The sequence below is a fragment of the Pomacea canaliculata genome, linkage group LG4, assembly GCF_003073045.1.
Source record: "Pomacea canaliculata isolate SZHN2017 linkage group LG4, ASM307304v1, whole genome shotgun sequence".
In the NCBI taxonomy this organism is placed as follows: Eukaryota; Metazoa; Mollusca; class Gastropoda; order Architaenioglossa; family Ampullariidae; genus Pomacea; species Pomacea canaliculata.
This window is the reverse complement of record NC_037593.1, coordinates 2,059,435-2,086,996: the sequence shown is the minus strand read 5'-3', so window position 1 is coordinate 2,086,996 and position 27,562 is coordinate 2,059,435. Positions and strand designations below refer to the sequence as shown.

The following is a 27,562-nucleotide window of genomic DNA, read 5'->3' as shown; positions in this document are numbered from 1 at the left end:
AAAAGGGTAACAAGCAGCAAGTAGTTTTCGTTCATTTCGCAAATTCAAATAAAAAGAAAATTTGTCTATTATTTCTAGCATTATTTCTAGGTATGTTATTGCTTACAGAACTTCTATTTCTTTCTTGCCATTTTATTGGAAAGTGTGATGCATAGAGTGACAATGCATAATCGGGTATCCTGAAAACGTAGAAGAGTGTACAGTCTCCCCCACACTTACTTACTGTACTGTAACATTTTACATACATTGAACAGAAAGTTGTGTACTGCGAAAGAACCAATCAGAACGTACTACATATTCCTCAATAAAGTAAATAAAGTAACGTAAAAAAAAATAAAGTAAAGCCTACATGGTGTTTTTTTTCCTTATAATTTTTGCTTCTGATATGAGTGTTGAGAGAGGATAGATAACGACGATGAAGAATCGTCTGACAAAAGTGTTAAGAGACGATAACGACGATGAAGAATCCTCTACCCACGTGGGACGGGGTGCACGTCCGTCATTTAATGAAAGATGTCACAGAATGACACTTTTGTGTCGCCTACTATGACGTAGACGATAGTTTTGCGTCACGCGTTGCGTCAGAGAGATGTGGCAGTGCTCGATGGCAGCGACTGCTGTAGGACGATCTCCGCTGACTATCGCCTGTCAGATTGCTTAGCTCTAGGTTACGAACGGACCTTTCCACATCACAGTCGACGACCTCATACCTTCAGGCTTGCACTTTGACTCTTCGCACCCCCTGCACCCTTTCCTCAGCCAGGCTTTATCCAGACTTCATCATGATTCGTGGCTTGTCGCCGGAGTATGTCATGAAGCTGAGGAGTGAAGCCGCCAAAGTCAGAGCCATAGAAGACAAGTTGTTTTTGGAGGTCTGTCCTCTAGCACAGCACCAAACCGCTTATTCAGACAGAGGCTTACGGTTATTCGAAAAAAGAGATAAACATCTCAAAAACAATAACCTAAAGAAAGTGAGAGACTTTGTTGATCGGCACCCATCCGTGAGTATATAAAAAATGATATTTAATTGACTGAAAGTAAAGTGTTTAGCAGAATACAATTTGTTGCATTTTAACAGTTTGAAGTTGATTGAAAACAAAATTTTTAAAAAACGATGAGGCTGATGAATGGATTTATATAGCACATAACCTTACTTTCATTCATTTATTTGTCCGTTGACTGGTACCAGTCCTTTTGGGGAGACATGAATAGATGTCGTAGCTGACAGAGCCCGTTACTCACACCTGTCTCAAGCGGTGATGAGCAGGTCCTGCATGGACCGACCAGTCCACTCCACGTTAGTAAACCAGCTCCTCCACTTACCACATAGGTGTCGTTCCAACCAAGGTACCTTGAGAGCTGCTCTTGCTGCCACTTGTTCTCGCATGCATGGATTCTCCTGTCAGAACCGACAAGCAGGACTGGTCTGTTTAGGAGGAACTTGTACAGTTTGCACATCGTAAAAACTTGATGTTATTGCTGTGCCAGAGCCTGTTCAGTCTAGCCATTACTGCTGTTGCAGTCGCGATCCTTCTTTGGAGAGGGCAGCTTGCAAGTACTTTAGGTTGTCTATGTAGGTACATGCTTTGCTGTTTCCAATGGCCATGATTTTACTCTTGCCCATTCCGGTCTCCGTTTCATGCGAGCTTGAGCTGCCGATCAGTCTGTTGGTAAGATTTTGTAGTCTTGTGTTGGTGTATACTATCACATCAAAGTCGTCTGCAAAGCATATCGGCCTCTCACCAGTGGAAATGGAAGTGAGATAGTGAGATGGTTGTGGAAGGTGTTCTCGCACGATGTTCTCCAAAATGTTTGAACTATTCGGACGATAAGGGGCGCACTTTCACGGATGACTACTGTCGTGTGAAAGAAAGCTTTCATTTGGTTGTCTAGTAGTACTGAGTTCGTTGAGTTCTTGTATAGTGCTTTCATTACTTAGACGAGACCTTGGATGTTGCACTGTCGCATTTTCACGCCATATCCCCTTATGTCAGACTCTGTCAAATGCCTTTTTAAGATCGATGAAGTTGATTGATGACCCGCTAGTGCTATAGATGTTTTCTTGCGCCAGACACCCTTTCTACACTAACATGATGCAGCTTACATGCGCAAATACTCCACACGAATAATCTGGATTTAATTAGTTTGTGCAATGTTTGATACTGACACTTCAAAACGGCCAATCGTGGTATATATCTACATGAGCCGCAGACGCAATTGCAAAAATAGAAGAAAGTTTGGTGGTATAAATAAAAAACGCAGACAATATTCGTAGATTATTTCTGTTCCAATGGTAACTAGACATAGTGCAAGGTTTTGGATGAAAATGGAAAAGAATATCCCTGCGTCTGAGAGTACAATAAGAACTAAGGAAATAAGAAACTTGACTGTTTGAGATAAAGATGACAGTTTGAAGGAAAATGCAGAAGCTGTAGATGTCACTAAAACGCCAGCACATAATTTGGGGGGTGGGGCAACAAAATTGTAATGAAAGTAAGTCAAACACAAAAATACCGACAGCTTGCCCTCTGAAACCATTAAGGTACCCTCTCCTATCAAGTCACAAGCCCTACTGAACGGAATCACTGTAAAGTAATACTACCAATAATACAAGTCTTAAGAGTCATCAGTTCAAGTGCCCAGTAGTCCTTTGTAATCACCAAAAAAGACACAATGTACGTCTTTGATCTGTATGTAGGCTTTAGCTGTGTCTTCAAAGACGATGGTGAAACAGACCCCTGAACAAGCCCGGAGGTTTTACCAGACCACCCGAATAGCCGCCTGGCGCGCCACCCGTTTTAAAAATGCTGCTTTAGCGGAAAAGGATCCCAAAGACAACAAAATACAGGGTCTGTACTTCCCAGACTTTGTCCGTCGCGTCACCGACCTGGGTGTCCAGGGAGATGTACGTAAAATGATGTTAATTTGTTTTACATCGCGTTGGCATTTAAACATGTTTTTATCTATACCTCTGCCATCCTAAACATTTCACATAAATCGCAGAAGAAAAAAGCATCAAACTTAGGACGCGTTAGAAGCTGTTGGATGTTAATGTAACAGCATGTGAGAGCTTGAGCGTGTGTTCGCCTTAGTTATAAAGTCGCCACCCGGCTAGTGCTGGAGGTTGTGTTTGCGGGTATGACCGCTGTTTCTTGAACAGCAAGGGTCACCTATGCCGGCGCTCGTCTCCCCGTACAAGCATCAACCTCTGCGTCTCGAGGGCCGCATCCCGCTCTACGACAAAAAACCTTGCAAGAAGGTTAAGGTAGAAACAGAAGAGGACTCTTACACTGAAGAAAATGAAGTATTGCAAAAGAAAGAGCAAAAGGCCCGCCAACCGAAAAAGGTAAAAAAAAAAAAATCAAAATTCTGTCTGTCTGTCTGTCTGTCCGTCCGTCCGTCCGTCCGTCCGTCCGTCCGTCCGTCCGTCCGTCCGTCCGTCCGTCCGTCCGTCCGTCTGTCTGTCTTGTCCTATCTGGTCTGTCTGTCTGTTTGTCCGTCTGTTAAAATAAGCTGCTTCAACTTTAAAAAAGCAAAGTGTTGTTTGTATCGATGTACGTGCGACTTTGTTTGTATTATTTTGACTACCTGTGCGATAGGTCAGGCTGATTAAGGTGAGCAAGGTTTGTCAATGACTATTTACAGCATCCTTCGCCAAAGGAATAGCGATATTGCCTTAAAAACAGCTCCAAGGCTAATATCCTAAAAGTTTTACACCAGCCACACTTTAAGTAAGCCCTAATAACACCAAAGTTTTCAAAGTGGTATCAAAGGGAGCCGGAGTTTGAGTGTTGTGCTCTTGAACTACGTTACGAAATGATCCAAGGCGCTTTGTGAGCACTGATAAACTAACCTTCTCATAATTCGGCACCAGACAGGGACATTTCCCTAACACCATGCAGCGCCAATCAGAAGATGAAATGTCCTGTACACCAACTAAACCAAACGATTTTAGACCAAACTATACTTTCATCATCGGTTGCTGTGCTGTGACTCCAACATTAACATTGTCAATCTACATCACTATCGGATGTGCCTTTTGCATCCCTCCATCCCCGGAGACAATTTGTATGCGGATGCTAGTTAACACTAAATGACTGCTTGCCGCTGCTGTCAGGGAAACGTACTTGTTCCCCTAAATTGGCAGTTAACACTGTACCTCGTTAATGAAATTTTTGCGCTATAGGTACCCAAATATGAGCTGTTTCTTATTACATATTCTACCCAAAGATGAAATAGTTCACTTCTCTTGCAATTTGATGTAAAATCTGACAAGTATTTACGACTGAAACTGTCACGCACCCGTCACAGTATTCCTCCTCAGGTACCGCTGTCACAATTTAATTTGTGTGACTGTATGTGGCTGTTGATTCCACGTAAAGCAGACTGTGCCTTTAGCCTGTTTTACTCCAAATCTCATTTACTCATCCGCTTACTCTCTTGCTCTCCCACCCTCCCACACTACTCGTACTATACTTGAATGAACCCACATACATGTATATATACATGTACACACACACACACACACACACAAAGTATACCAGTGCATACAAACATACGTACAAAGGTACACACATCATTCATACGTACCCTGTTTGCTTTGCAGGCTGTACAGCGCAAGAAAAAAGTAATTAAGCTACCCCCCATCCCTCAGCCCCTAGATAAAGGCACAGACGAGCCAACGTACATTTCTACCATCTGCGACTGGTGCGCTAAGGACGAAGAGGAGAAGGCCGCCGCCGCGTTGGTGCGTTTGTGTGTGTATGTGCATGTGTGTGCGTGCGTGTTTTGCACGGGCTCAAAGAGGCACGTGCTAGCTTCCAGTGACCGTTACAGCCAGACTGTTTTATTGAGGAAAAAGTGTCGACAGGTCGCGCTGTTCAGGAGTCAACGAGAAGCGTCGGGAGGTCAAAGATCGACGTGCTTAATTGTTGATCGAAATCCCGGGCTTGAACCCCCAATGTTGGAAACGGTTGTCCTTTATCGTGTGTTTCCAATACGACCAGAGATTCCGTTACATTGACAAGGCTATGATGGATGAAGTTGTTGCTAACATTAGGAAGGTTTGCACTATACTCGTCTAAGCACGACGGGACTGTGGCGATCAAATCACGTACTGCAGAGGGTTGCTAGTTCGATTCAAGAAGAATGAATGTGATTTCATTGCTTGCTTGCTTGTCGGGCTTTCCAATTTTTCTAGTTTTCATCTACTAATTGCCATTTTAACTTACGACAAAGTGTTCACATATATAAAAATATATACAGTGTAGGGTCATTAAGCTGCGGTGATTGGGGTGCATACTGCTTAGGTGGTCCGCGACTTAAATATTTTTTGAGAATGCATAAATCACAATAATGAAAAAAATTAATGTTTTTATTACAATCCTTTCTCACGTGTTGACTCGCGAGTCGCCATTTTGAAAGTAGCGCCGTAATCTCACGATGGCGAGATTTCAGTTGTAAGTAAGCATTTAAATATTTGATCCGTGATAATGCATAACATGACAATCGCGGACATTCGTGACAGCTGTGAAAACCTGTCTTAATTGTTTGGGAGGCCACGTCAAGGTCTGTACGATTCAAAGTGTCAAAAAATTAGGATCGAAGCATTTTGCGGTGAGTTCAACTTCTCGTCTGCTGCTGTCGTCTGCCAAACGAGGCGGTAAGCATAGCGATAATCGAACAACTGGTAAAAGCAAACTCTCGCTATTCTCCCCACCTTCGGCTAGTCAAAGAGATCCTAAAATAAAAGTCTGGCTTTGACGATGTTGAAAGGCGGGATCCTGAAAATTAGATCTTGACGAGGAAGAGAGAGCAGATGTGGCCGACGTAACGAAAATATTCTAACACGTATAAGTGTTAACGAAGCGCTTGCGCAGACTAGTGAATGTGTCACCTGTGAAAACACCTTCCTGCGGCAAATACTCCCCGCACTTGTGACAATCATCTCAGTTGTCGTCGCAGAGGTGCTTGATCGTCACTTCAAGCTGCAGGCTACAGATGTCAACGAGACAACCTGCAAGACATGGAGCAGCGAGTGGAGAGTATATAGAGTCCTACAACTCAGACACCAGCAGGACCGGCTATAAGCATATTCTCGGCGTGAATCCACCAGAATATCAGGATTCGGTGAAATGCCAGACGAGAATGTCGAAGAAAAAGTGATAAAAATCTTGACCGACTGGAGCGCATCCATCCACCCTGAGGATATTTCTGCAGCGCACCGCACTGGACAGAAACGCAACCGTGGAAACAAATTATCGTCAAATTCGTCTAGCGTAAAAAAAAAGGACAGAAGTGATGAAGAAGAAAACTTTGATAGACAAACCAGGCTACAGAAACAAGATGTTCTTAAATTATTACATGACCCCACTCGGAGCAAAAGTTCTGAAATATGTGAAAGGCCTGGGGTGTGTGAGCAGAGCATGGTCTACAGATGGTAAAATCTGGTGCTTTAAGAAGACACCAGTTGGTATACCCTGCTCAAACCAAGATCGACCGACATGCATTGAAACATCAGATGATTTATTCAAACTTAGTGAAAACAGTGTTGACTACAATAAACTTGGCCTGTCTATAGCCTACTTATCTGCTAGGTCATCCCTAAGGGTATTCATTGCTCAGAAGACCTTAAGTTACCTGTGAATGCAGCCACTAGTGACCCACCTTACAACTGGTCCAGTGCCAAAGCTGACCTATTTCATACTTCTTGCCGGGTGTGGGGGTGTCTAACCTCATGGATATACCAGTAACGACTACAACTGGAGTAAGTACATCAAATGGCAGTATTACAGAGAAGATAGTGGTCTCTGTCTTGTATTACTGTGTAGTTCGCCATCGGGTGTGTATGGAAGTAAGTCCCCACCCTGAGAAACCTGAAGACTCAATAACTTATTTGTCCTGCCTTATTTTGAATGCATGTGATGTTACTTCAGAGTTAATTTTTCTAGACTTGGTAGACTTGATAAAGTCATATAATATTTGTTGTGTGTTAAACAAGCTAGACAACATTGACTCGATTCACAATGATGCTTATGTACCCTTCTATAAGAATAGCAGCATATGTGTCAGAAGATCGGGAGTTGTTCTTACATTAGAGAATCACTCACCCATACCTAACTATTTTTTAAGGGCTATCTGAAAAAAAATATCATAAACGAAGATAACATGCATTATTACTCTTTTACAAGATAAACCGGGATGCTTTCTTCTTAAAAGTTGAAAAGGAATCTATAGGTCAGAATATTATGTTGTGGGTGTGTACATGCCACCTGAAGGGTTACGATATATTAACTCAGTTGCATTTAGTGAGCTGGAGGAGATCCTCCTTGCCCTTAACACAGAACATATATGTATAATGGGAGACCTAAATGCTAGAACTGGGCAAATCTAAAAAACAAAACTGAGTGATGAATTACAGAACCCTGACTTTATCCTCAATAATTATTATGACTTGCAAAACCGTGCCTCCCAAGATAAAATTGCTTACACCGCATGAAGAGACGTTAATTTTTTTTAATTTAATTTTAAATTGAATTCTTAGAACACTTTAAGGAGATAAACCATTCCTATAATGATACATTTGAGACTGATGTACCTGTGGTCATATCTGAGACTAGCAATAGCTATCCCAACACTTAAGCATCTGAGAATGAGGATGCCAATTGCCTAAAAATCTTAAAGGAAATAAAGCCTGTGGAATTGACAATATAAATGAATTTTTCAAATTCTCACAACCAAAGACTGACTCTATTCAGGACCCTCTTTATCCTCATACTATCAACAGGTCATTCCCCCAAAACAATGAGCAACAGGTATTATAACAGCAGTTTTTTAAAAGCAAAGTGATCCAAATAACTACCTTGACATCACAATTCTTAGCTTCTTCTGTAAACTATTCACAAGTGTCCTCAATGAACACTTAAAACACTATTTGGACGAAAATGATCTTGTTGAGCAGGAACAAGCAGGCTTTTGACATGGCCTATCCACCTTTAAGCACCTATTCACCTTGCAAAGCATTTTTGAAATCTTATTAAGTAGAAAGAAGCAAGTCTTCTGTGCATTTGTAGATTATCAAAAAGCCTTCGACAAAATAGAGCCTGTCTGAGGGAAAAATTATTAGGCTATGGGGGTGGTGGAAGATTTATAAATATAATCAAGTATTAGGCAAAAAGGCAAAAAGGCAAAATCCTGTGTTAAAAATCAATGGAAACCAATCAGTTTTTTTAAAGTAGTCACAGTGTTAGGTAAGGAGAGAACCTATCTCCTTTACTGGTTGCACTTTAACTTAATGACCTGAAAACACATCTCTTAGCGGACTCTGTAAGTGGTCTCTCAGAATTAGCCAAACTGACACCACAAGTAACCTTACTCCTCAAGATACTGATGTGCTCCTTAAATTATTCATCTTACTGTATGCAGATGATACTGTCATTTCTCTGAAGCACCAAATAACCTACAGAATGCTTTAGACAGCATGAAAAAATAATGTGGAACATGAAAAATAACCCAGACAAAGCTAAAATAGTTTTATTTTCTACAGGTAAAATAAGAAAGAAACCAACATTTATACATAGTGGTGAGAAACTTGAAATAGTAAACTATTTTTTCTATCTTGACCTGAAACTGAATTGTAAGAACAAATTTCTTGTAGCACAAAAAGATTGTATTACAGAGCATCAAGAGCCATATGTTTGCCCTACTAAACAAAAGTAAACAGTCACAACAACCACTAGATAAACAACTCAGTATGTTTGACAGAATTGTCCTTTAAATACTTACAGTTGTGAAATATGGGCACCAGGAATTAGTGATATTTTTGTTAAACTACAGTTCAGATTTTACAAAATGATCCTCAAAGTAAGAAAGTCCACCCCATCTTGGAGAAAGTGGTCAAGCTCCTTGTCAGTCTTCCTATTGAAAGTAGAATGCTGAGTTTCTGATTTAAATTGATAAAAGCAAATAATAGCCTGAAGCTAAATTTATAATTTCTTCCCATCCACCTAAGGACCCAGAGAAGATGACTCATCAATGACAGAAAGATATCGTATTGCATCTCCTTCCACATTCTATACCTTGATAAACATGTATACTTTACCTTTGCATACTTCCTTGCAGGCATGTGAGCTATTCCAGTAGCAGCAACTAAGGTATAACCCTATGGTCCATAAGCAATCATGCCAAGCGGGCATCTATGCAGTGAGAAAGAAGACATCCACGATGAACCGCAGCAGCCAGCAAGCAATGCAGAAATCAAAGAAAAAGACTTTTGCTGTTGAAAAAAGATTACTTGTCTTTTACTTTTCTCGTTCTTAAAGATTTTTTCAGAGAATTTTGATCCGGCCTATGGTGTTTGTCCAGATTTAAAGGTCGTTACGATGATGATAAACTTTAGTATTAGGGAAAACATACGTACTTTTTAGAAACATGTCAATTAGTATAAAATATACAAAATCGTCTTTAAAGCCGTGTTTCTGCCGATAAAGCCACAAAGAAAAAAGCAGAAAAGAATGAATATCCGAGTGGTGCAATGCAGCCTTCATTGTCAGTGTTTTGAGCTGCCCCTGACATCTATGGCAATGTTCGTTTGTCTGACAGATGCACGCGAAATCCAAAGGCTTCTGGCGGCGGTCCCATAACGTCGAAGTGCAGACGGACAGAGGTAAGATGATCGTCGACAACCTCTTCACGGAGGATTTTAGGCAGGAGATGACCTGGGGCTGGGCCGACTTGAGCTGCGTGTCCGTCAGCAGCATCTCCTCATCCACTTCCTACGAGGAGGAAGTGGTCGAGAAGTCTGAGGAAGAGTCAGTGGACGTGGAGCCATGGGATCCAGATAAGATGTACGTGCAGTGAGCCCTGTCGCAGCTTGGTGTTACCGCCGGTGTGCATTTTACTGTGGTGACTGCGCTAGTGTCGCTAGCATTGGCATGACACCAACCTGTAGCATGGGTACTTCTAGCTTTGTCTAGGATGTGACCGTTCTGTAGGGACTGCGCGTACCTCTTTTCGACATTAGACTAATCTGCTCTGACTGCGCGCGTGCTGATAGATTGTTGTATAATGTCCGCGAGAAATGTGGATAGGAGGAGGCGGCGGGAGTGAGGGAAGAAGATTCAGGGTTACAACAGCGTGGTCTTTCCCATTGGAAGAAGGTTGATACTAAGAGTTTGATGAAAGACTCCCCTGTACTTAGATAACCTACTACAGGCTTCGGGTTCTATCTAGTCGAGGTTGACAAGACTCCTTCATTAAGTAATTGGCAGACAACGAAAACGTGTGAAAATAATTATGGGTTTATTCCTTTTTTGCCCGCTTACTTACGTGCATAATGATATATGCTCTGTATTTTTATGAGCTTAAGCATGCGCGTGTATGTGTATATGTGCGTGCGTGCGTGCGCGCGCTGGAGAAGAGAGAGAGATAGATCAATTTATTCAATGGTCATTTCCTTACAGAAGGAAACAAAGCTTTCCTGTAATGATGTCTCATCATATATAACAGCGCTAAGATAATTATCTACTATTAATATACACATATATTTTCAATATTATTTTCCAAAACTGTTTCATACGACGTCAGACAAAATTCCGTTACATTAACGATTAGCTGCACCATTCGTCCACTTCGTCCATGTGTCTTCGTCTCTTTTTGCTTATTTTTGTTCTTTGCCAATGTGATTGCTTGTGTCTACAGGACCATGGAGGAAATCTGGACGAAAGTCCGCCGAAATAAGTCAGGCCTCCCCCACATCGTGCACTCCATGTCTTCCGGTTCCTTCAGTTCGTGGTGCAAGGAGATCAGTGACAGGATTCACTGCTTGGAGCGTTCCGCCCATGAGAAAACGCATAGTCGCCGAAGGAAGTCCTTCCGGGAAGTTTTCAAACCTCCGCCTACAGAAACCTACCCACAGTGGCTACTGCGTCCCTTCCAGACTGTGCACACCATGTCTCCTAAAACCCTTGAGATGTGGTGCAGGAAGGTGAATGAAAGGATTGCACTGCTGGAGAAGAAGCTGCCACCTTCAGCAAAAACCGTAAGCAGCGACTTTAACCTCCAAGCCGCCGCGGAGCTGCGAGCTGGGACCCGGCGTCCCAGCAAGAGGTCGCTAAAGGTCAAGTTGACGCCGACACCACCGCCATCACCAAAAGAGAAGATATTGTCCCCAGAACAGGAAGCTAGCCCAGAGCTAGTGCACACCGTGCAGTCCATGTCGTCGGTGTCGTTGAACGAATGGTGCCGCAACATCCGCGACCGCATCCGCGACATAGAGACATCCCTGTCGGTACCCCTCAACATGGCGGACGAGTGTGCTGTCGGTACTGAGGACAGCGTCTCAAAGGTCGACCTCGTCCGCTTTCCAAAGCAGAAGTTTATTGATTTTGAATCCTCCACTCCAGAAGTGGTCACCCGTGAAACTAGCGAAACGGGTGTTCCCTGCTTTGTCATGCAAACGGGTCCCGAGCGCAGACCTCATGTCCCCCGTACCGTCACCAGTATGACGGCCGTCTCTCTGGACGACTGGTGCCAGGATATTGATGACATGCTCCAAGGTCTCCCAGTGAAGCAGAGACCAGATCATGGAGAAATCGTATTTGTTCCAATACCAGACTATCCCGAGATAGTACCGAATTATGGACAACAGGACAGTTCTACAGAAATTCAAGATAGTGAGTATCAACAAGTCCAGCAAATATGGGAAAAATATCCAGAAGGAGAAATAAAAGAACTTGATGAGAAAGAATATTCAGAACGAGAAATAAAAGAACTTGACGAAGTACAAAAAGAAATTCTAAGGCAAATAATAGAGGCCTTGGTAAGGTCAGCAAAACAAATAGTAGATAATGAAAGTCTTGGAATAAAGTTGGAAGAAAAGACTTCAAAGGCTAAAGAAATGAAAAAAGAAAAAGAGGTCTTAGAAGTTGAGCCAGTAGGGAAAGAAGTTGCAGCACAAGTGCTCAAGGCTCAGAATGTCAAAGAAATAGAAACTCAAGAAATAGAAAAAGAATACCCAGGAAATGAAACAGAGAATGAGGAAAATACAAAAATAGACCAGAATTATTCGAGAGGACCCGAGGATGTGACGAAGAAGAAAGTGTATCAGCGGGATACAGAAGAGATGGCGGATCCATCTGTTCCTGATGAAGAACCCGCATCAAGCAAAGCTAGTGATAAGTCACATTCAGAAGAATTCCAGTTATGTCCAGAATGTAAGCGTCTTGTGCTTTCTAGAGACATAGACATGGATTATACGCCATTTTTTCAGGAAGGTCTAGAGTCGTGCTCTACCTGTAAAAATCCTTTTGAGCCATCGGCTGCAGCAGCAAACGGAATGAGGGGAGTCGAGGAAATAGAACCATTTACAGAAAAAGAATATTCAGATCAACACTTAGCTGAATCAAATGAAATTGCAGCACCAGACGAAATGGAGGGAAAATACGACGATGAAATAGAACCATTTCCAGAAAACGAATATCCAGACCAACAAATAGATCAGTCAGTTCAAACGTCAGCAGCAGACGAAATGTGGGAAAAATACGAAGAAATAGAACCACTTATAGATAAAGAATATTTAGATCAAGCAATTCAAACTATAACAGCAGACGAAATGGAGAAACATTATACAAATGAGCTAAAAACAATGAAAGCTAAACTTATCGAAAACGTGAGTACAATACAAGAACCAGAGAGTCACTCAGCTAAGCAGCACGAAACAGAGGATGTGAGCGCACAGAAAGTTGAAAAAATTCAAAAGGGTGTAGGAAAAGAATATCCACAACAAGTCACTTCATCAGTTCGTGATCAAACACCCACGTGTAGTGCTGTTACAGCTGACTTAGAATACGATTATTGTCCTGAATGCAATAGTTTTGTGCCCTTTAGTGTGACAGAAATGGATTATGCGACTTTTTACGCTTCAATGGTTCAGGAAGATCTACAGCTCTGCTGTGAGTGTAAAGAGCTTGGTATTCATCAACTTTCACAGATGGAATGTCAGCACCCAGAAACGGCCGGGTATGGACTGGAAATACCTTGCGAATGCGGCATGGTACTAAGTTGTCCTGAATGCGAGTTGCTTGAGCCCTTTAGCACAGGACAATTTCCATGCTCTGTAGCACAAAGGGGATACGAATCATTCGATCCTTCTTTTCAACAAGATCAGGACCTATGCTCTACATGTCGAAGGCTTTCTGTTTCAGAGCCTATTTACAGACAAGAATCACAGCCAATGAAAGACATGATCGTTCCTTCTTTTCAACAAGATCAGGACCTATCCTGTACATGTCGAAGAATTACTGTTCCAGAGACTATTTGGAGAGAAGAATCACAGCCAGTGAAAGACGTGATCGTTCCTTCTTTTCAACAAGATCAGGACCTATCCTGTACATGTCGAAGACATTCTGTTCCAGAGACTATTTGGAGAGAAGAATCACAGCCAGTGAAAGACGTGATTACAACACGTGGACCAGCAGCAGCTGAAGAACGAGAAGACACTGAGGTTCCGAAGGAACGAGAGGCTGGGGAAAGTCAGATAGGTGTAGAAGACCAATATCCAGAGCAAGCTGAGAAGGTTCTGAAAGCTACAGAGTCAAAGGTTGAGTCTTCGCAAGCAGCACAAATTGAGAAAACTTCACAAGTAATGAAAGAGGAGGATGCACAGAAAGAAGAAGAGGTTTCAAGTCAAGAGACAGTACATGAACCAGCAGCAGCTGAAGAACGAGAAGACACTGAGGTTCTGAAGGTACGAGAGGCTGGAGAAAGTCAGATAGGTGTAGAAGACCAATATCCAGAGGAAGCTGAGAAGGTTCTGAAAGCTACAGAGTCAAAGGTTGAGTCTTCGCAAGCAGCACAAATTATGAAAACTTCACAAGTACTTAAACAAGAGGATGCACAGAAAGAAGAAGAGGTTTCAAGTCAAGAGACAGTACATGAACCAGCAGCAGCTGAAGAACGAGAAGACACTGAGGTTCTGAAAGTACGAGAGGCTGGAGAAAGTCAGATAGGTGTAGAAGACCAATATCCAGAGGAAGCTGAGAAGGTTCTGAAAGCTACAGAGTCAAAGGTTGAGTCTTCGCAAGCAGCACAAATTGAGAAAACTTCACAAGTACTTAAACAAGAGGATGCACAGAAAGAAGAAGAGGTTTCAAGTCAAGAGACAGTACACGAACCAGCAGCAGCTGAAGAACGAGAAGACACTGAGGTTCTGAAAGTACGAGAGGCTGGAGAAAGTCAGATAGGTGTAGAAGACCAATATCCAGAGCAAGCTGAGAAGGTTCTGAAAGCTACAGAGTCAAAGGCTGAGTCTTCGCAAGCAGCACAAATTAAGGAAACTTCCCAAGTAATGAAAGAGGAAGATGCACAGAAAGAAGAAGAGGTTTCAAGTCAAGAGACAGTACATGAACCAGCAGCAGCTGAAGAACGAGAAGACACTGAGGTTCTGAAAGTACGAGAGGCTGGAGAAAGTCAGATAGGTGTAGAAGACCAATATCCACAGCAAGCAGAGATGGTTCTGAAAGCTACAGAGTCAAAGGCCGAGTCTTCGCAAGCAGCACAAATTGAAAAATCTACACAAGTAATAAAAGAGGAAGATGCACAGAAAGGAAGAAAGTTTTTGTGTTGTTGTCGACAGACAGTTAGTGAACACCCACGAGCAGCTGAAGGTGAAGAAGGAACAAAGAAAGAATATCAAGACGGGAAGTCTTTCGGTGTTCCAGAAGCAATAAGGGCTTATAAGAAACAAGTAGCTGATATTGAAAATATTAAAGACGAAACAGAGGAAAAGTATGCCCAGGAAGCAGCCGATGTTTCTGAAGGTCCAAGGACAGTTAGTGAATATCCGGAACAAGTAGCCGACACGGAAGGAATTCAGGAGGGAGCAGAGAAAGAATATCCTCAACAAGGCATGAAGGCTGTGGAAGTTCCAGACCAAATAACTGACTATCCACAAGTAGGTAAAGCTGAGCAAGTTAAAGAGAAAGTAGAAAAAGAATATGTACAACGAGCCAGAGAGGATGTGGAAGTTTCAGATAAAATAAGTGAATATCCTCAACAGCTAGATGACTTTAAAAATATTAAGGAAAAAACAGAGGAAAAGTATGCCCAGGAAGCAGCCGATGTTTCTGAAGGTCCAAGGAAGTTAGTGAATATCCGGAACAAGAATCCGACACGGAGGGAATTCAGGAGGGAGCAGAGAAAGAATATCCTCAACAAGCATGAAGGCTGTGGAAGTTCCAGACAAATAACTGACTATCCACAAGTAGGTAAAGCTGAGCAAGTTAAAGAGAAAGTAGAAAAAGAATATGTACAACGAGCCAGAGAGGATGTGGAAGTTTCAGATAAAATAAGTGAATATCCACAACAGCTAGATGACTTTAAAAATATTAAGGAAAAAACAGAGGAAAAGTATGCCCAGGAAGCAGCCGATGTTTCTGAAGGTCCAAGGACAGTTAGTGAATATCCGGAACAAGCAGCCGACACGGAGGGAATTCAGGAGGGAGCAGAGAAAGAATATCCTCAACAAGGCATGAAGGCTGTGGAAGTTCCAGACCAAATAACTGACTATCCACAAGTAGGTAAAGCTGAGCAAATTAAAGAGAAAGTAGAAAAAGAATATGTACAACGAGCCAGAGAGGATGTGGAAGTTTCAGATAAAATAAGTGAATATCCACAACAGCTAGATGACTTTAAAAATATTAAGGAAAAAACAGAGGAAAAGTATGCCCAGGAAGCAGCCGATGTTTCTGAAGGTCCAAGGACAGTTAGTGAATATCCGGAACAAGAATCCGACACGGAGGGAATTCAGGAGGGAGCAGAGAAAGAATATCCTCCACAAGGCATGAAGGCTGTGGAAGTTCCAGACCAAATAACTGACTATCCACAAGTAGGTAAAGCTGAGCAAATTAAAGAGAAAGTAGAAAAAGAATATGTACAACGAGCCAGAGAGGATGTGGAAGTTTCAGATAAAATAAGTGAATATCCACAACAGCTAGATGACTTTAAAAATATTAAGGAAAAAACAGAGGAGAAGTATGCCCAGGAAGCAGCCGATGTTTCTGAAGGTCCAAGGACAGTTTGTGGATGTCGGAAACAAGTAGCCGACACGGAGGGAATTCAAGAGGGAGCAAAGAAAGAATATTCACAACAAGGCATGAAGGATGTGGAAGTTTCAGACCAAATAAGGGCTTATAAGAAACAAGTAGCTGATATTGAAAATATTAAGGAAAAAACAGAGGAAAAGTATGCCCAGGAGGCAGCCGATGTTTCTGAAGGTCCAAGGACAGTTAGTGAATATCCGGAACAAGCAGCCGACACGGAAGGAATTCAGGAGGGAGCAGAGAAAGAATATCCTCAACAAGACATGAAGGCTGTGGAAGTTCCAGACCAAATAACTGACTATCCACAAGTAGGTAAAGCTGAGCAAGTTAAAGAGAAAGTAGAAAAAGAATATGTACAACGAGCCAGAGAGGATGTGGAAGTTTCAGATAAAATAAGTGAATATCCACAACAGCTAGATGACTTTAAAAATATTAAGGAAAAAACAGAGGAAAAGTATGCCCAGGAAGCAGCCGATGTTTCTGAAGGTCCAAGGACAGTTAGTGAATATCCGGAACAAGAATCCGACACGGAGGGAATTCAGGAGGGAGCAGAGAAAGAATATCCTCAACAAGGCATGAAGGCTGTGGAAGTTCCAGACCAAATAACTGACTATCCACAAGTAGGTAAAGCTGAGCAAATTAAAGAGAAAGTAGAAAAAGAATATGTACAACCAGCCAGAGAGGATGTGGAAGTTTCAGATAAAATAAGTGAATATCCACAACAGCTAGATGACTTTAAAAATATTAAGGAAAAAACAGAGGAGAAGTATGCCCAGGAAGCAGCCGATGTTTCTGAAGGTACAAGGACAGTTAGTGAATATCCGGAACAAGAATCCGACACGGAGGGAATTCAGGAGGGAGCAGAGAAAGAATATCCTCAACAAGGCATGAAGGCTGTGGAAGTTCCAGACCAAATAACTGACTATCCACAAGTAGGTAAAGCTGAGCAAATTAAAGAGAAAGTAGAAAAAGAATATGTACAACGAGCCAGAGAGGATGTGGAAGTTTCAGATAAAATAAGTGAATATCCACAACAGCTAGATGACTTTAAAAATATTAAGGAAAAAACAGAGGAGAAGTATGCCCAGGAAGCAGCCGATGTTTCTGAAGGTCCAAGGACAGTTAGTGAATATCCGGAACAAGAATCCGACACGGAGGGAATTCAGGAGGGAGCAGAGAAAGAATATCCTCAACAAGGCATGAAGGCTGTGGAAGTTCCAGACCAAATAACTGACTATCCACAAGTAGGTAAAGCTGAGCAAATTAAAGAGAAAGTAGAAAAAGAATATGTACAACGAGCCAGAGAAGATGTGGAAGTTTCAGATAAAATAAGTGAATATCCACAACAGCTAGATGACTTTAAAAATATTAAGGAAAAAACAGAGGAGAAGTATGCCCAGGAAGCAGCCGATGTTTCTGAAGGTCCAAGGACAGTTTGTGGATGTCGGAAACAAGTAGCCGACACGGAGGGAATTCAAGAGGGAGCAAAGAAAGAATATCCTCAACAAGGCATGAAGACTGTGGAAGTTCTAGAAGCAATAACGGCTTATAAGAAACAAATAGCTGATATTGAAAATATTAAGGACGAAACAGAAGAAAAGTATGCCCAGGAGGCAGCCGATGTTTCTGGAAGTCCAAGGACAGTTAGTGAATATCCAGAACAAGTGGTAATTCGGGAGAAAGACTTTCCACTACAGACTGGACAGGATGTGGACGTTCCAGGCCAAGTAAGTGGCTATCCACAACAGGTAGATCACACTAAAGGCCTCAAGGAAGGGGAAGAAGAAAAATATGCACAGGCAGTACCAGACGTTTTGGTGGGTCCAAAAACAGTCAGTGAACAACAAGCAGCTAAAACGGAGAAAATTCAGAAAGAGGAAGAGAAAGAATATTCACAAAAGGGCATGAAACAAGACGTTCCAGAAGCAATAAGTGACGATTTACAAAGAGTAGCTAGGGATGAAATTAAAGAGGAAGTGGAAAAGGAATATACACAACAAGCCAGAGCGGATGTGAAAGTTCCAGAAAAAATAAGCGAATATCCACAAGTAGCTCAGGTGGAAGAAACTCTCCAAGGAATACAAAGCGAATCTAAAGAACAAGCAGAAAAAGTTATGGAAGTTCCAGAAACACGGTATCTGCAAGAAGATTTGGAGGGTCCAAAGACAATTAGCAAATATCCACAACAAGTAGCAGAAGCTAAGAACATTCAGGAGGTAGTTCCACAACAAGTAGATGAGAAAAAAATTCATGCACCAGTAGAAAAAGAATATTCTGAAGACGTTTTGGAAGGTCAACAAGCCAGGAAGGCTACGAAAATTCCACAACAAGTAGCAGAGGTGAAAGACATTAAGGAGGGTGTAGAAAAAGGTTATATACAACAAGACAGAAAGGGTGTAGAAGTTCCAAAAACAATCAGTGAATCTCCACAGCAAGTAGCTGAGATTGGCGAAATTAAGGGAGAAGCAGAAAAAGGATATCCAGTGCAACCCAGACAACAAGTAGCTGAGATTGGCGAAATTAAGGGAGAAGCAGAAAAAGGATATCCAGTACAACCCAGACAACAAGTAGCTGAGATTGGCGGAGTTAAGGGAGAAGCAGAAAAAGGATATCCAGTACAACCTAGACAACAAGTAGCTGAGATTGGCGGAATTAAGGGAGAAGCAGAAAAAGGATATCCAGTACAACCTAGACAACAAGTAGCTGAGATTGGCGGAGTTAAGGGAGAAGCAGAAAAAGGATATCCAGTACAACCTAGACAACAAGTAGCTGAGATTGGCGGAATTAAGGGAGAAGCAGAAAAAGGATATCCAGTGCAACCCAGACAAGTAGCTGAGATTGGCGGAGTTAAGGGAGAAGCAGAAAAAGGATATCCAGTACAGCCTAGACAACAAGTAGCTGAGATTGGCGGAATTAAGGGAGAAGCAGAAAAAGGATATCCAGTACAACCCAGACAACAAGTAGCTGAGATTGGCGGAGTTAAGGGAGAAGCAGAAAAAGGATATCCAGTACAACCTAGACAACAAGTAGCTGAGATTGGCGGAGTTAAGGGAGAAGCAGAAAAAGGATATCCAGTACAGCCTAGACAACAAGTAGCTGAGATTGGCGGAATTAAGGGAGAAGCAGAAAAAGGATATCCAGTGCAACCCAGACAAGTAGCTGAGATTGGCGGAGTTAAGGGAGAAGCAGAAAAAGGATATCCAGTACAGCCTAGACAACAAGTAGCTGAGATTGGCGGAATTAAGGGAGAAGCAGAAAAAGGATATCCAGTACAACCCAGACAACAAGTAGCTGAGATTGGCGGAGTTAAGGGAGAAGCAGAAAAAGGATATCCAGTACAGCCCAGACAACAAGTAGCTGAGATTGGCGGAGTTAAGGGAGAAGCAGAAAAAGGATATCCAGTACAGCCCAGACAGGTTATGGAAGTTCCAGAAACAATAAGTAAATATACACCTCAAGTAGCTGAACCTAAGCAAATTCAGGGGGCAGTGGAGAAAGAAACAGTAAGTAAATACCCAAAACAAGTAACATATATTGAGAAAGCTCATGAGGTGAAAGAATATTCACAGGAAGCAGAAAAAGTTCCTAAAGGTCCAGAGTCAGTTAGACAATCTTCAGAACAAGGTTCAGAGTTAAAACAAGCAGTTAAAGCTGTGGAAGTTACAAAGATAATAGATCGACCTCCCACAAAAGTAACAGAGGCTGACGTCGATGAAATAAAAACAAAACAAGCGCAAGAGATGATTGCAGCTTACGCAACGAAAAAGGACTTTTCAAAACAAAGAATTGATGGCGAGGAATTTACAGATGCTGCAATAGTTCGAAAAATAGACCAAGATATTGTAAAAGAAGATGTTGAAATTATAAAACCTGAAAGATTGCAAAGGGTGAGAAAAGAACAAGCAGACACATCAGATAAAATAGCAAAACGTTATCCACAGCAAGAACTAGACGTTGTGGGGATTAGAACAAAGCGGAAAGTGTCGATAGAACAAAAATATGAACCTGATGAAGTTGAAGACATAGAAAAACAATTCCCAAAGCAAGAAATAAAAACTATGCCTGTCAAAGCAACAACACAAAGAACCATTCGAGAATTTAATGAAGCTGGGGTTGATGAACCTTTGTATGAAATAGTTACAAAACAAGCATCAAAGACTGCGTCACGTGAACAACTAAAAGTAGAATACAGACATGAAGTATCCGAGGATGTGGAAGAAGTAACAGTTACGGAAACTATATGTATGGTCGGAAAATATTCTCTACTACCAGAAGGGGATGAAACAGTTCAAGAAATTAAAAAACGTGTTAAACATGAATCAGAGACTTTGAATTCTGTAAAGATAACACAAACATATTCATATCAAGTACAAGAGATTACTTTAAATGATCCAGAGGCAATACAAGAATTTTCACGGATAGAAATCTGTTCTGCGAAAAATGGGGACAAAGTAAAACAAGATCCAACAAAGTATGCTTATAAAGATGAAAAACCGGAGACATACAAAGAAACTCATAAGATTAATTTATTCCATAAGGAACAAGGTCGAGAATTTACGTCTGTGTGTGACTGGCCTGTTACTGAAGTGCCTTATGTACCAGAACCACCACACAAAAGTGCTAAAAGTTGTGTGCCTTCAGCACTAAAACGCGTCCCATCTGAAACTGACTTTTTTTCTTTGATTCAAGAAAGGTTGTACAATGAAATGGGATCTCATAACGAATTCAGTACAGAAATACTTTCCCAAAAACATGTACTTAATACTATTGAAGTTCAAGAAATGGACTCGTCCTCAACAGATGACGATATATATTGTGCTGATTGTAATTGCCGTGCGCCTTTGATAACGCAATATGCAGGAGGCTCTGTGGAAAGTCGGGAAGCAGAATTAAAGTATGCTTCTTTATTTGCTTCCTTTTTTCAAGAAGATCAAGAACTCTGCCCTGAGTGTAGGGGATATTATCATCCAGCGCATGTAAGTACACAAGAGCCACCTCAAATAGCACACTGTCATGGTGCATGTTCAGAAAAAGCCGAAGTGAATGTGGAAGTCAAGGAAACAGAAAAAGCATCCTTATTTAATTCATTGTTTGAAGACGATCCACAGCTTTCCTCTGCGTTTAGGGAGTATTGCAGGTCAGTGCCACAGGAGACGGTGTGTCAGGAGATATATCTAGAACAATCTTTCGTGAACGTGGATGGCGAAGAGACGAAAAGGGCCATGGTAAAAAAGATCGCAAAACAAGCACCAGAAACTTTGGCATTGGACCGAAACGAAAAAGAATATTCAAATACACAGAATAACTATGCATCATTTGTTTCATTTCTTAAGGAAAGCAATCGAGAATTTTCATCTGTTTGTGAATGGCCTGTTGTAAGAACATCAGTTTCTGGAGCCGACATAAAAAAGAAGCAATCTGCTGAGCGTTTAGTAGACTCTATACAAATTCAGGACACGGAGAAGCAAGGGCTTAGTGCAGCCGATACTATGACCACTCCATTGCCCCCAGACCAGCCGTTGAAACGACAGAACCAAGAAGTGAATGCTGCATTTGAAAGCTCTAGTATCACTACAAGCTTAGAACTTGGCGAAATGCCACCAGAAATCAGCAGCTTCTTCGCGGATGACGAGGCATCAGGAAGTGAGGAAGAAAAGAAGCAAGATAGGCACAAGATCATCAAGACACACAAGCGCGCCACATACAGCGCAAATGCTGAATCATCAAGCTCCTCAGAGCACTTGACCGAAGAATCTAGTGACAGACCGAGACGCCTAGTGAAGAAACTTTCAGAGGATAATAAATCAGCATTTCAAAATTACCAAAGCTGTGAAATTGTTTTTAAAGAAAAAAGTAGAGAATTCACCTCTGTGTGTGCGTGGCCTATTTATTCTACTCCCTACAGCCCACAACAAGTAGCACATACTGTAGAAGTTACAGACTCAGAAACGGTTTTTTTAAGACCATCAGCGGAGGATGAGGTCAGGGAGACAAAAAAAGAAAATTCATTATCTAAAAACGATTGTCACGAATTTCGCTTTGCGGGTACAACAAAACATCTTCCAGAACCTCCAAAGACTGGAGAAGGGCAGGAGAGTGTACAAACACTAGAGGCTATGGAAGTGACAGATGTAGGGCACACAGATGACGTAACACAAGTATCAGAAGACACAGACATACTGTCCCTGGTTCTAGCAGAGGTGAGCGCTGAACTAGAAAGGCCTGACTCGTCTTCCAATGAAAGCAACTCCCTCTCTCCTGTGTGTCGATCTCCAGAGCTTCCCGACACAGAGTGCACCGCAGCAAGGTTGTTCTCACAGGAAGAGCTAGTTATGTGTTCTTCTTGTCGCAAAGAAGAAGCAAAAGAAAACCCACTGTAGAAAGCTTGTTCTTCACCTTCACTACCAACCACCACCTCCCAGCACTCATTGAATAGTCCAAGGCAGGAAACGGGTACTGAAGATAATGTAATCACTAGCCTTCCACAGGAAAACCAACTATGACCCCAACTGAATCAGCCGTATCGGATGTACTCTTCTTCCAGTTTTGACACTGGGAGAAAATGAGCAACAATTGCAGTCTGATTCTAAATTCTTATTCTAACATTTCTAGTCTCATTCTAAATTCTGATTCTAACAATTCTAGCCTCCAAAAATATACAATTAAAAACTAACACCATGGTAACCAGTGCTGTCTACAGTCTGTTGAACAAAAGAAGTCAAGCAGGTGGTGGACAGGTGATATTAAGTCTTTTTTTCAAATGACTGATTCAAGACAGTATCATCCAGCCACAACAGTTGGGACCCAATCGCAGCCACGAAGTACTCCTTTTTCATCCTCAAGGCATAGGGGAATGGCCTGGCTTTGCTGACAGATGGGGATTGGTCAGTCAGCTAAGAAGATTCCCATTTCAATCGTGTATAACGGTGACTTCTAGAATTCGGCCTTACAATCGTCGCTCTCAAAGATTGCTGTGGTGCAGTCGCTAGCACTAAGTGGCCCACCAACAACACCTTCAGCAACAAAACTGCGCATATTTCACATTTAAAAAATCTAACATGATATTACAAATTAATCTGAAGCACTTATATCATTTTTGTCATTTTAACATACAAAAAATTTGACTCAAAATTCTTGAAAAATTCATACATACACCATCCCAGTTTAGAGCTAAATTCCACTTCAAAATTTATTTTATTCGCATAAAACAGAGACCCGTGTGTCTAAATAAAGGAAGCTATACACGTTGAGATTGTTGACATCATTTGTTTTTTAGTACGTGCGACTTCAAAGTTTGCTAAAAACAATTTACTGTAGCCAACCTTTACTGAAATTTAAATCTTAGTGAGAAATTCTTGAATATACACGCATCACCGGACGTGTACGTATATTTACACATACACATACACATACGCCCTCCCGAACATTCTATTCCCTTTTAAATCTTCTTAATTAAGGTGCGTATGAACTAACCCTGACGAACTGCTATGTGTTTTTTATAACTGATTGTAGACTTTTGGCTAAGTTGTCTCTTTTAATAGTGGTTTTCAGCTAAAGTCAAATTCGGATTAAGAGAAGACAAAATTAATGAGATTTTTTTTTCTCTTATTAATACAAAAAGTAAGAACTTACATGGATATAGTCTTGATTTAGTCCATGATTACTTTTTACAGACATGGGTATTTTACAAGAAAACTCTTCTGCCGCTCAAACCTTCACTTCGTAAGCCATGATTCCAAACTCAGTTATCATAAATCATGTTGGGTACCGGAAGAATGGCAGAAGCAGGTCCCACAACGACGCGTGGACATCTCATTGTTAGGCATCTGCGCTGTGCTTTTGGTTAAACATTCTGAATTTAGAGGAATATATGCAGTATATCATCACACATTTCTCTGTTCACTAAAATGTTGATTCAACTGTCATATTCGCATTTTGAAGGTGTGCAAATTTTGGTAGTCTGTTGGTAAACGTGCTTTACAACAGTCTGCACTTTTACTTATTTATTGGTCCTTCGAAAACTGTGTTTGTTTCTTCCTTGATTCGCATATCAAACTATAAGGTAAATCGAGAACCATATTATTACCTATATCCGTAAGACTTTACGCATTTGCAATGAAAAATTTTGTCACTGCTTCATTAGATTTTATTTTAACAGTTCTGACAATTGCATTTTTGTGTACATCACTTATAAATTTTTGCTTTTTTCCAGAACCCAAAAACTTGTCAAAGACAAGGTGCAGAAGAGGACAAGGCTGCTGCCGTTTATTCAAGTGGATCGGACATCAAATTGGATGAACCCGCTCGTCGTGAGCAACCCGTCCATGTTAAAAAAAGAGAAGGCAGCCTCAGGTTCTTACATCAGGTCCAGGGGACCTCATTTCAGGGCTTGCCGAATAGAAGGACCAAGAGGCGCTAAGAAGTACACTACAAGCTTCTGTTGTCCATCCAAGTGGATCAAAACTCCAGTTACTTGCAGCGAGGAACTCATTGATTTGAAAAGGTAAGGCAGCCAGAAGTTCTAGCATTCGGTCCAAGGGACCTCTCTTCGGAAACACCAAGAAGTTCTGTGTGATACCCTAGGCTACTGATGTATCTTCAAGTGTATTAGAAATTCGGTGTGATGAATCTGCTTATCGTGAGGCACTCACTGATGGGCAGCAAGCAGAGGTTTTCGCGTCAGTGACCTTACCCGTTAGGAGGATCAATAGGTGGTGCTGTGAGATCACTACAGACTACAGTCATCTATCCAAATGGACTAGAAATCCAAACCTGCTCATCGTGAAGCACTTACTGGTGTTGAAAAAGGGGATTGTGCGTGAAGTCTAGGTGATGATAGTGATATAATGATTCAGTGGCTATAATAAACCGATAGTAAAGAGTTCCAGGGCCTAGTGGTCATGTGGGTCGTAAGTGGCTCACCGTGTGTAGGGCCTTCATATGAAAGGTGAAATCCAAACTTCTTTTCGCTTGGTTTATTGGTTTATTTAGTAGGAAAGTGCTTTCACGTTGAGGTGATTTCGCACTATGGGGTGAGAGTGACGGGCAACGAAACCGGAGTACTCGGAGAAAACCCCAGACCTGCCCTGCGGACAAGGTGTCACATCCAAAGAGTGTCCCGAGAGTTTCTCATTGTAGTGGTGACAAGCGAGTGCTACACTACCTAGCGCCCCCAATCTCTTTCCGCCGCTTTTAGCTTCCCTAATAATTCAGATACCGTTCCTGTGCAGCTGGCTGGACAGGGGTGGGAGTTTCTCAGGTACGGGTGTGAGCATGGCTGAATTCGCGACCTACTGTTCCTTGTCAGGCTAACCATCAGGCACCGGAAATTGTACAAGAAAATTATAAACAGAAAAAATGTGCCACCCACTTATTTGAACACAAAATAAGGAAAATATTGTGTCTTTCTTTCCACGTCTGTTAACTTGACTGCTCACTGCGGTAGGAATAGATAACGTGCAAGCGCATACTCCAACATTTGTTTGCACCGTTGCAAGATGAGACACAAAATGGCGTCCGACCGATGCTTTCTTTTTCCTTTGACAACAAAAGCATTCATAACCCCATGTTTTGGCTGCCATTTACGTGGGACTCGTGCGTCTGAAGTGTTGTATGTTGGGAACAATAAAACAGTTGGTAAAATCCACCTAAACACCGTCCGACCAGCCTGAATCATCCTGCCGCACTTCCCCGCAACACCTGCACCTGGCTATAAGTCTTCCTTACATGCAGATATGCAAGCATCTGTAATCTCCGATAGTCAGAGCGTACTGTTTTCCTTACATCTTTTAACAGCTGCTTGCTGTCCTCAAAGGATGGGCAACATCATGTTTATTTATAGTGTCTGTTAAAATTTAGTTGTTTTACTTTATAGCTGCTTCACGAGATCGCTGCATAAGCGGTAACCATCACAAGAGAACTGGATTGAAAACAATGTTTCTTCTTCTGCCCCTCCCCCTCCATCTTCGCCTTTAAGGAAGAATGCACAGAAATTGGATATATCTATAAGTGGTGAAAGGATAGTGTTTTTACATATCATAACTTAGTAGGTATTCTAGTGTCATGAGCATTGCAATGACCGGGCTGATTCATGCTGCTGTGGAGAAGTAAAGTTTCTCAAAGTTGAAACTAGTGAGGTGTATGTGAGATAATACTTTAAGAGATTTTTGCCAGCGTATTCACTGAGCATGACGTGGCATTGAAAACAACTCTAAATATATTTGCAACTCAAAAGGCGAAGAGAGTAAGGAAATAAGATTTTAAAAGTTAAATGCGACGATCAAAACAGCTTTGTTATAAGTCTTATTATTGGTTGTTCTCATAGTGGGGGAGATGTTTTTGTCTTTCAGCACCGGCCGTCATCACCCACCCCAACCACATTTCCTCCCACACACACACACTCCTATACCTCTCCCCTTTCCCTAACCTCGGATTTGAAATTAAGATATATGCGGTAATGCTGAAAGCAATTTTTTGTGAGGTAGGGGAAGTGCATAAACAGGGGAGATGTGCTAAAAATACGCAGCGGGAGCAAATACCTTAACTCTTGTTATCTTTCCTGAGCGTTCTTTTGTTTTCAGGAGGGGGAAATACCAGCTCCAGAGTACTGCTGATGATGTGGCACTTATACATATGATTATTCTATTTATTCAAGCTAAAACATCCAACAAAACTTTCACCGCATGCACTTGCATCACCTTGGCTGTCACCTGGGTTTGTTCAAACACAATGTTCAGCCACCCCGTCGTCCTGTTGTACCTTGCAGGTTATCTAATATCTGAAGCTAAAAAGTCAACACTTTGTTATGAATCACGAAAAATTGGGGCTTTCGCGCAGTTAAATTTTGTGACCATGTTTAGGGGAGTCTTGCTGCATGCTGACACCTGGAGGAAAGAGACTGCTTCACGGTCTAGTGACGCTGTAGCTGCGCGAGACGGCTCGACCTCCTGCACGAGGCGCTGTAAAACGCCGGGTCCGCTTGTGGCTGCTGCAGTCGACTGGTGGACATCTTCAACGGTCTGGACGTGCTTCTAGCTACGTACCAGCCCCTAAAGAAACAACTAATCTTCTAGCTGGAAACTAGCAGCCGTGTAGGCTAAATGAGCAGGTAAGTCTTCATCCTTAGAGCCATTGAACCCCGTGATTTCCTTGGCAATATCGCCTCCATTTCTACATCGGTCTTGGGTCTGTCCAGCTGGATGTCGGCGAAGATCAGTTTCGTGAGCACTAACAAACCTTCAGTAGGGGCATGGCTCCCCTGACTAACATTGCTAAGCTTTTGCTCCGCTAAAATTGTCAAAGCAAAGTATCCATTACTACTTTAATGATTGTAGCTTTTACTTTATCGGTGATAATATTTATTAGTTATATTTTTAGAAACTTACATGTTTTTAATTTACATGCCATCAAAACTTACGAACTCTGCATTTCAAAGAATATGTTTCGTTATGCTGTGGTATGAATAG

General features: G+C 41.8%; 1 protein-coding gene across 1 annotated transcript; it reads left to right on the top strand.

Moving 5' to 3' along the window:
• The first annotated feature begins 589 nt into the window (after positions 1-589).
• On the top strand, positions 590-27,199 carry LOC112561393. Its single transcript, XM_025233875.1, has 7 exons — positions 590-1,001; positions 2,699-2,905; positions 3,161-3,346; positions 4,607-4,747; positions 9,601-9,845; positions 10,699-24,600; positions 26,957-27,199. The coding sequence occupies exons 1-6, from the start codon at positions 783-785 to the stop codon at positions 22,475-22,477; spliced, it is 12,777 nt and encodes a 4,258-aa protein (XP_025089660.1). The 5' UTR covers positions 590-782; the 3' UTR covers positions 22,478-24,600; positions 26,957-27,199.
• The last annotated feature ends 363 nt before the right edge of the window (positions 27,200-27,562 follow it).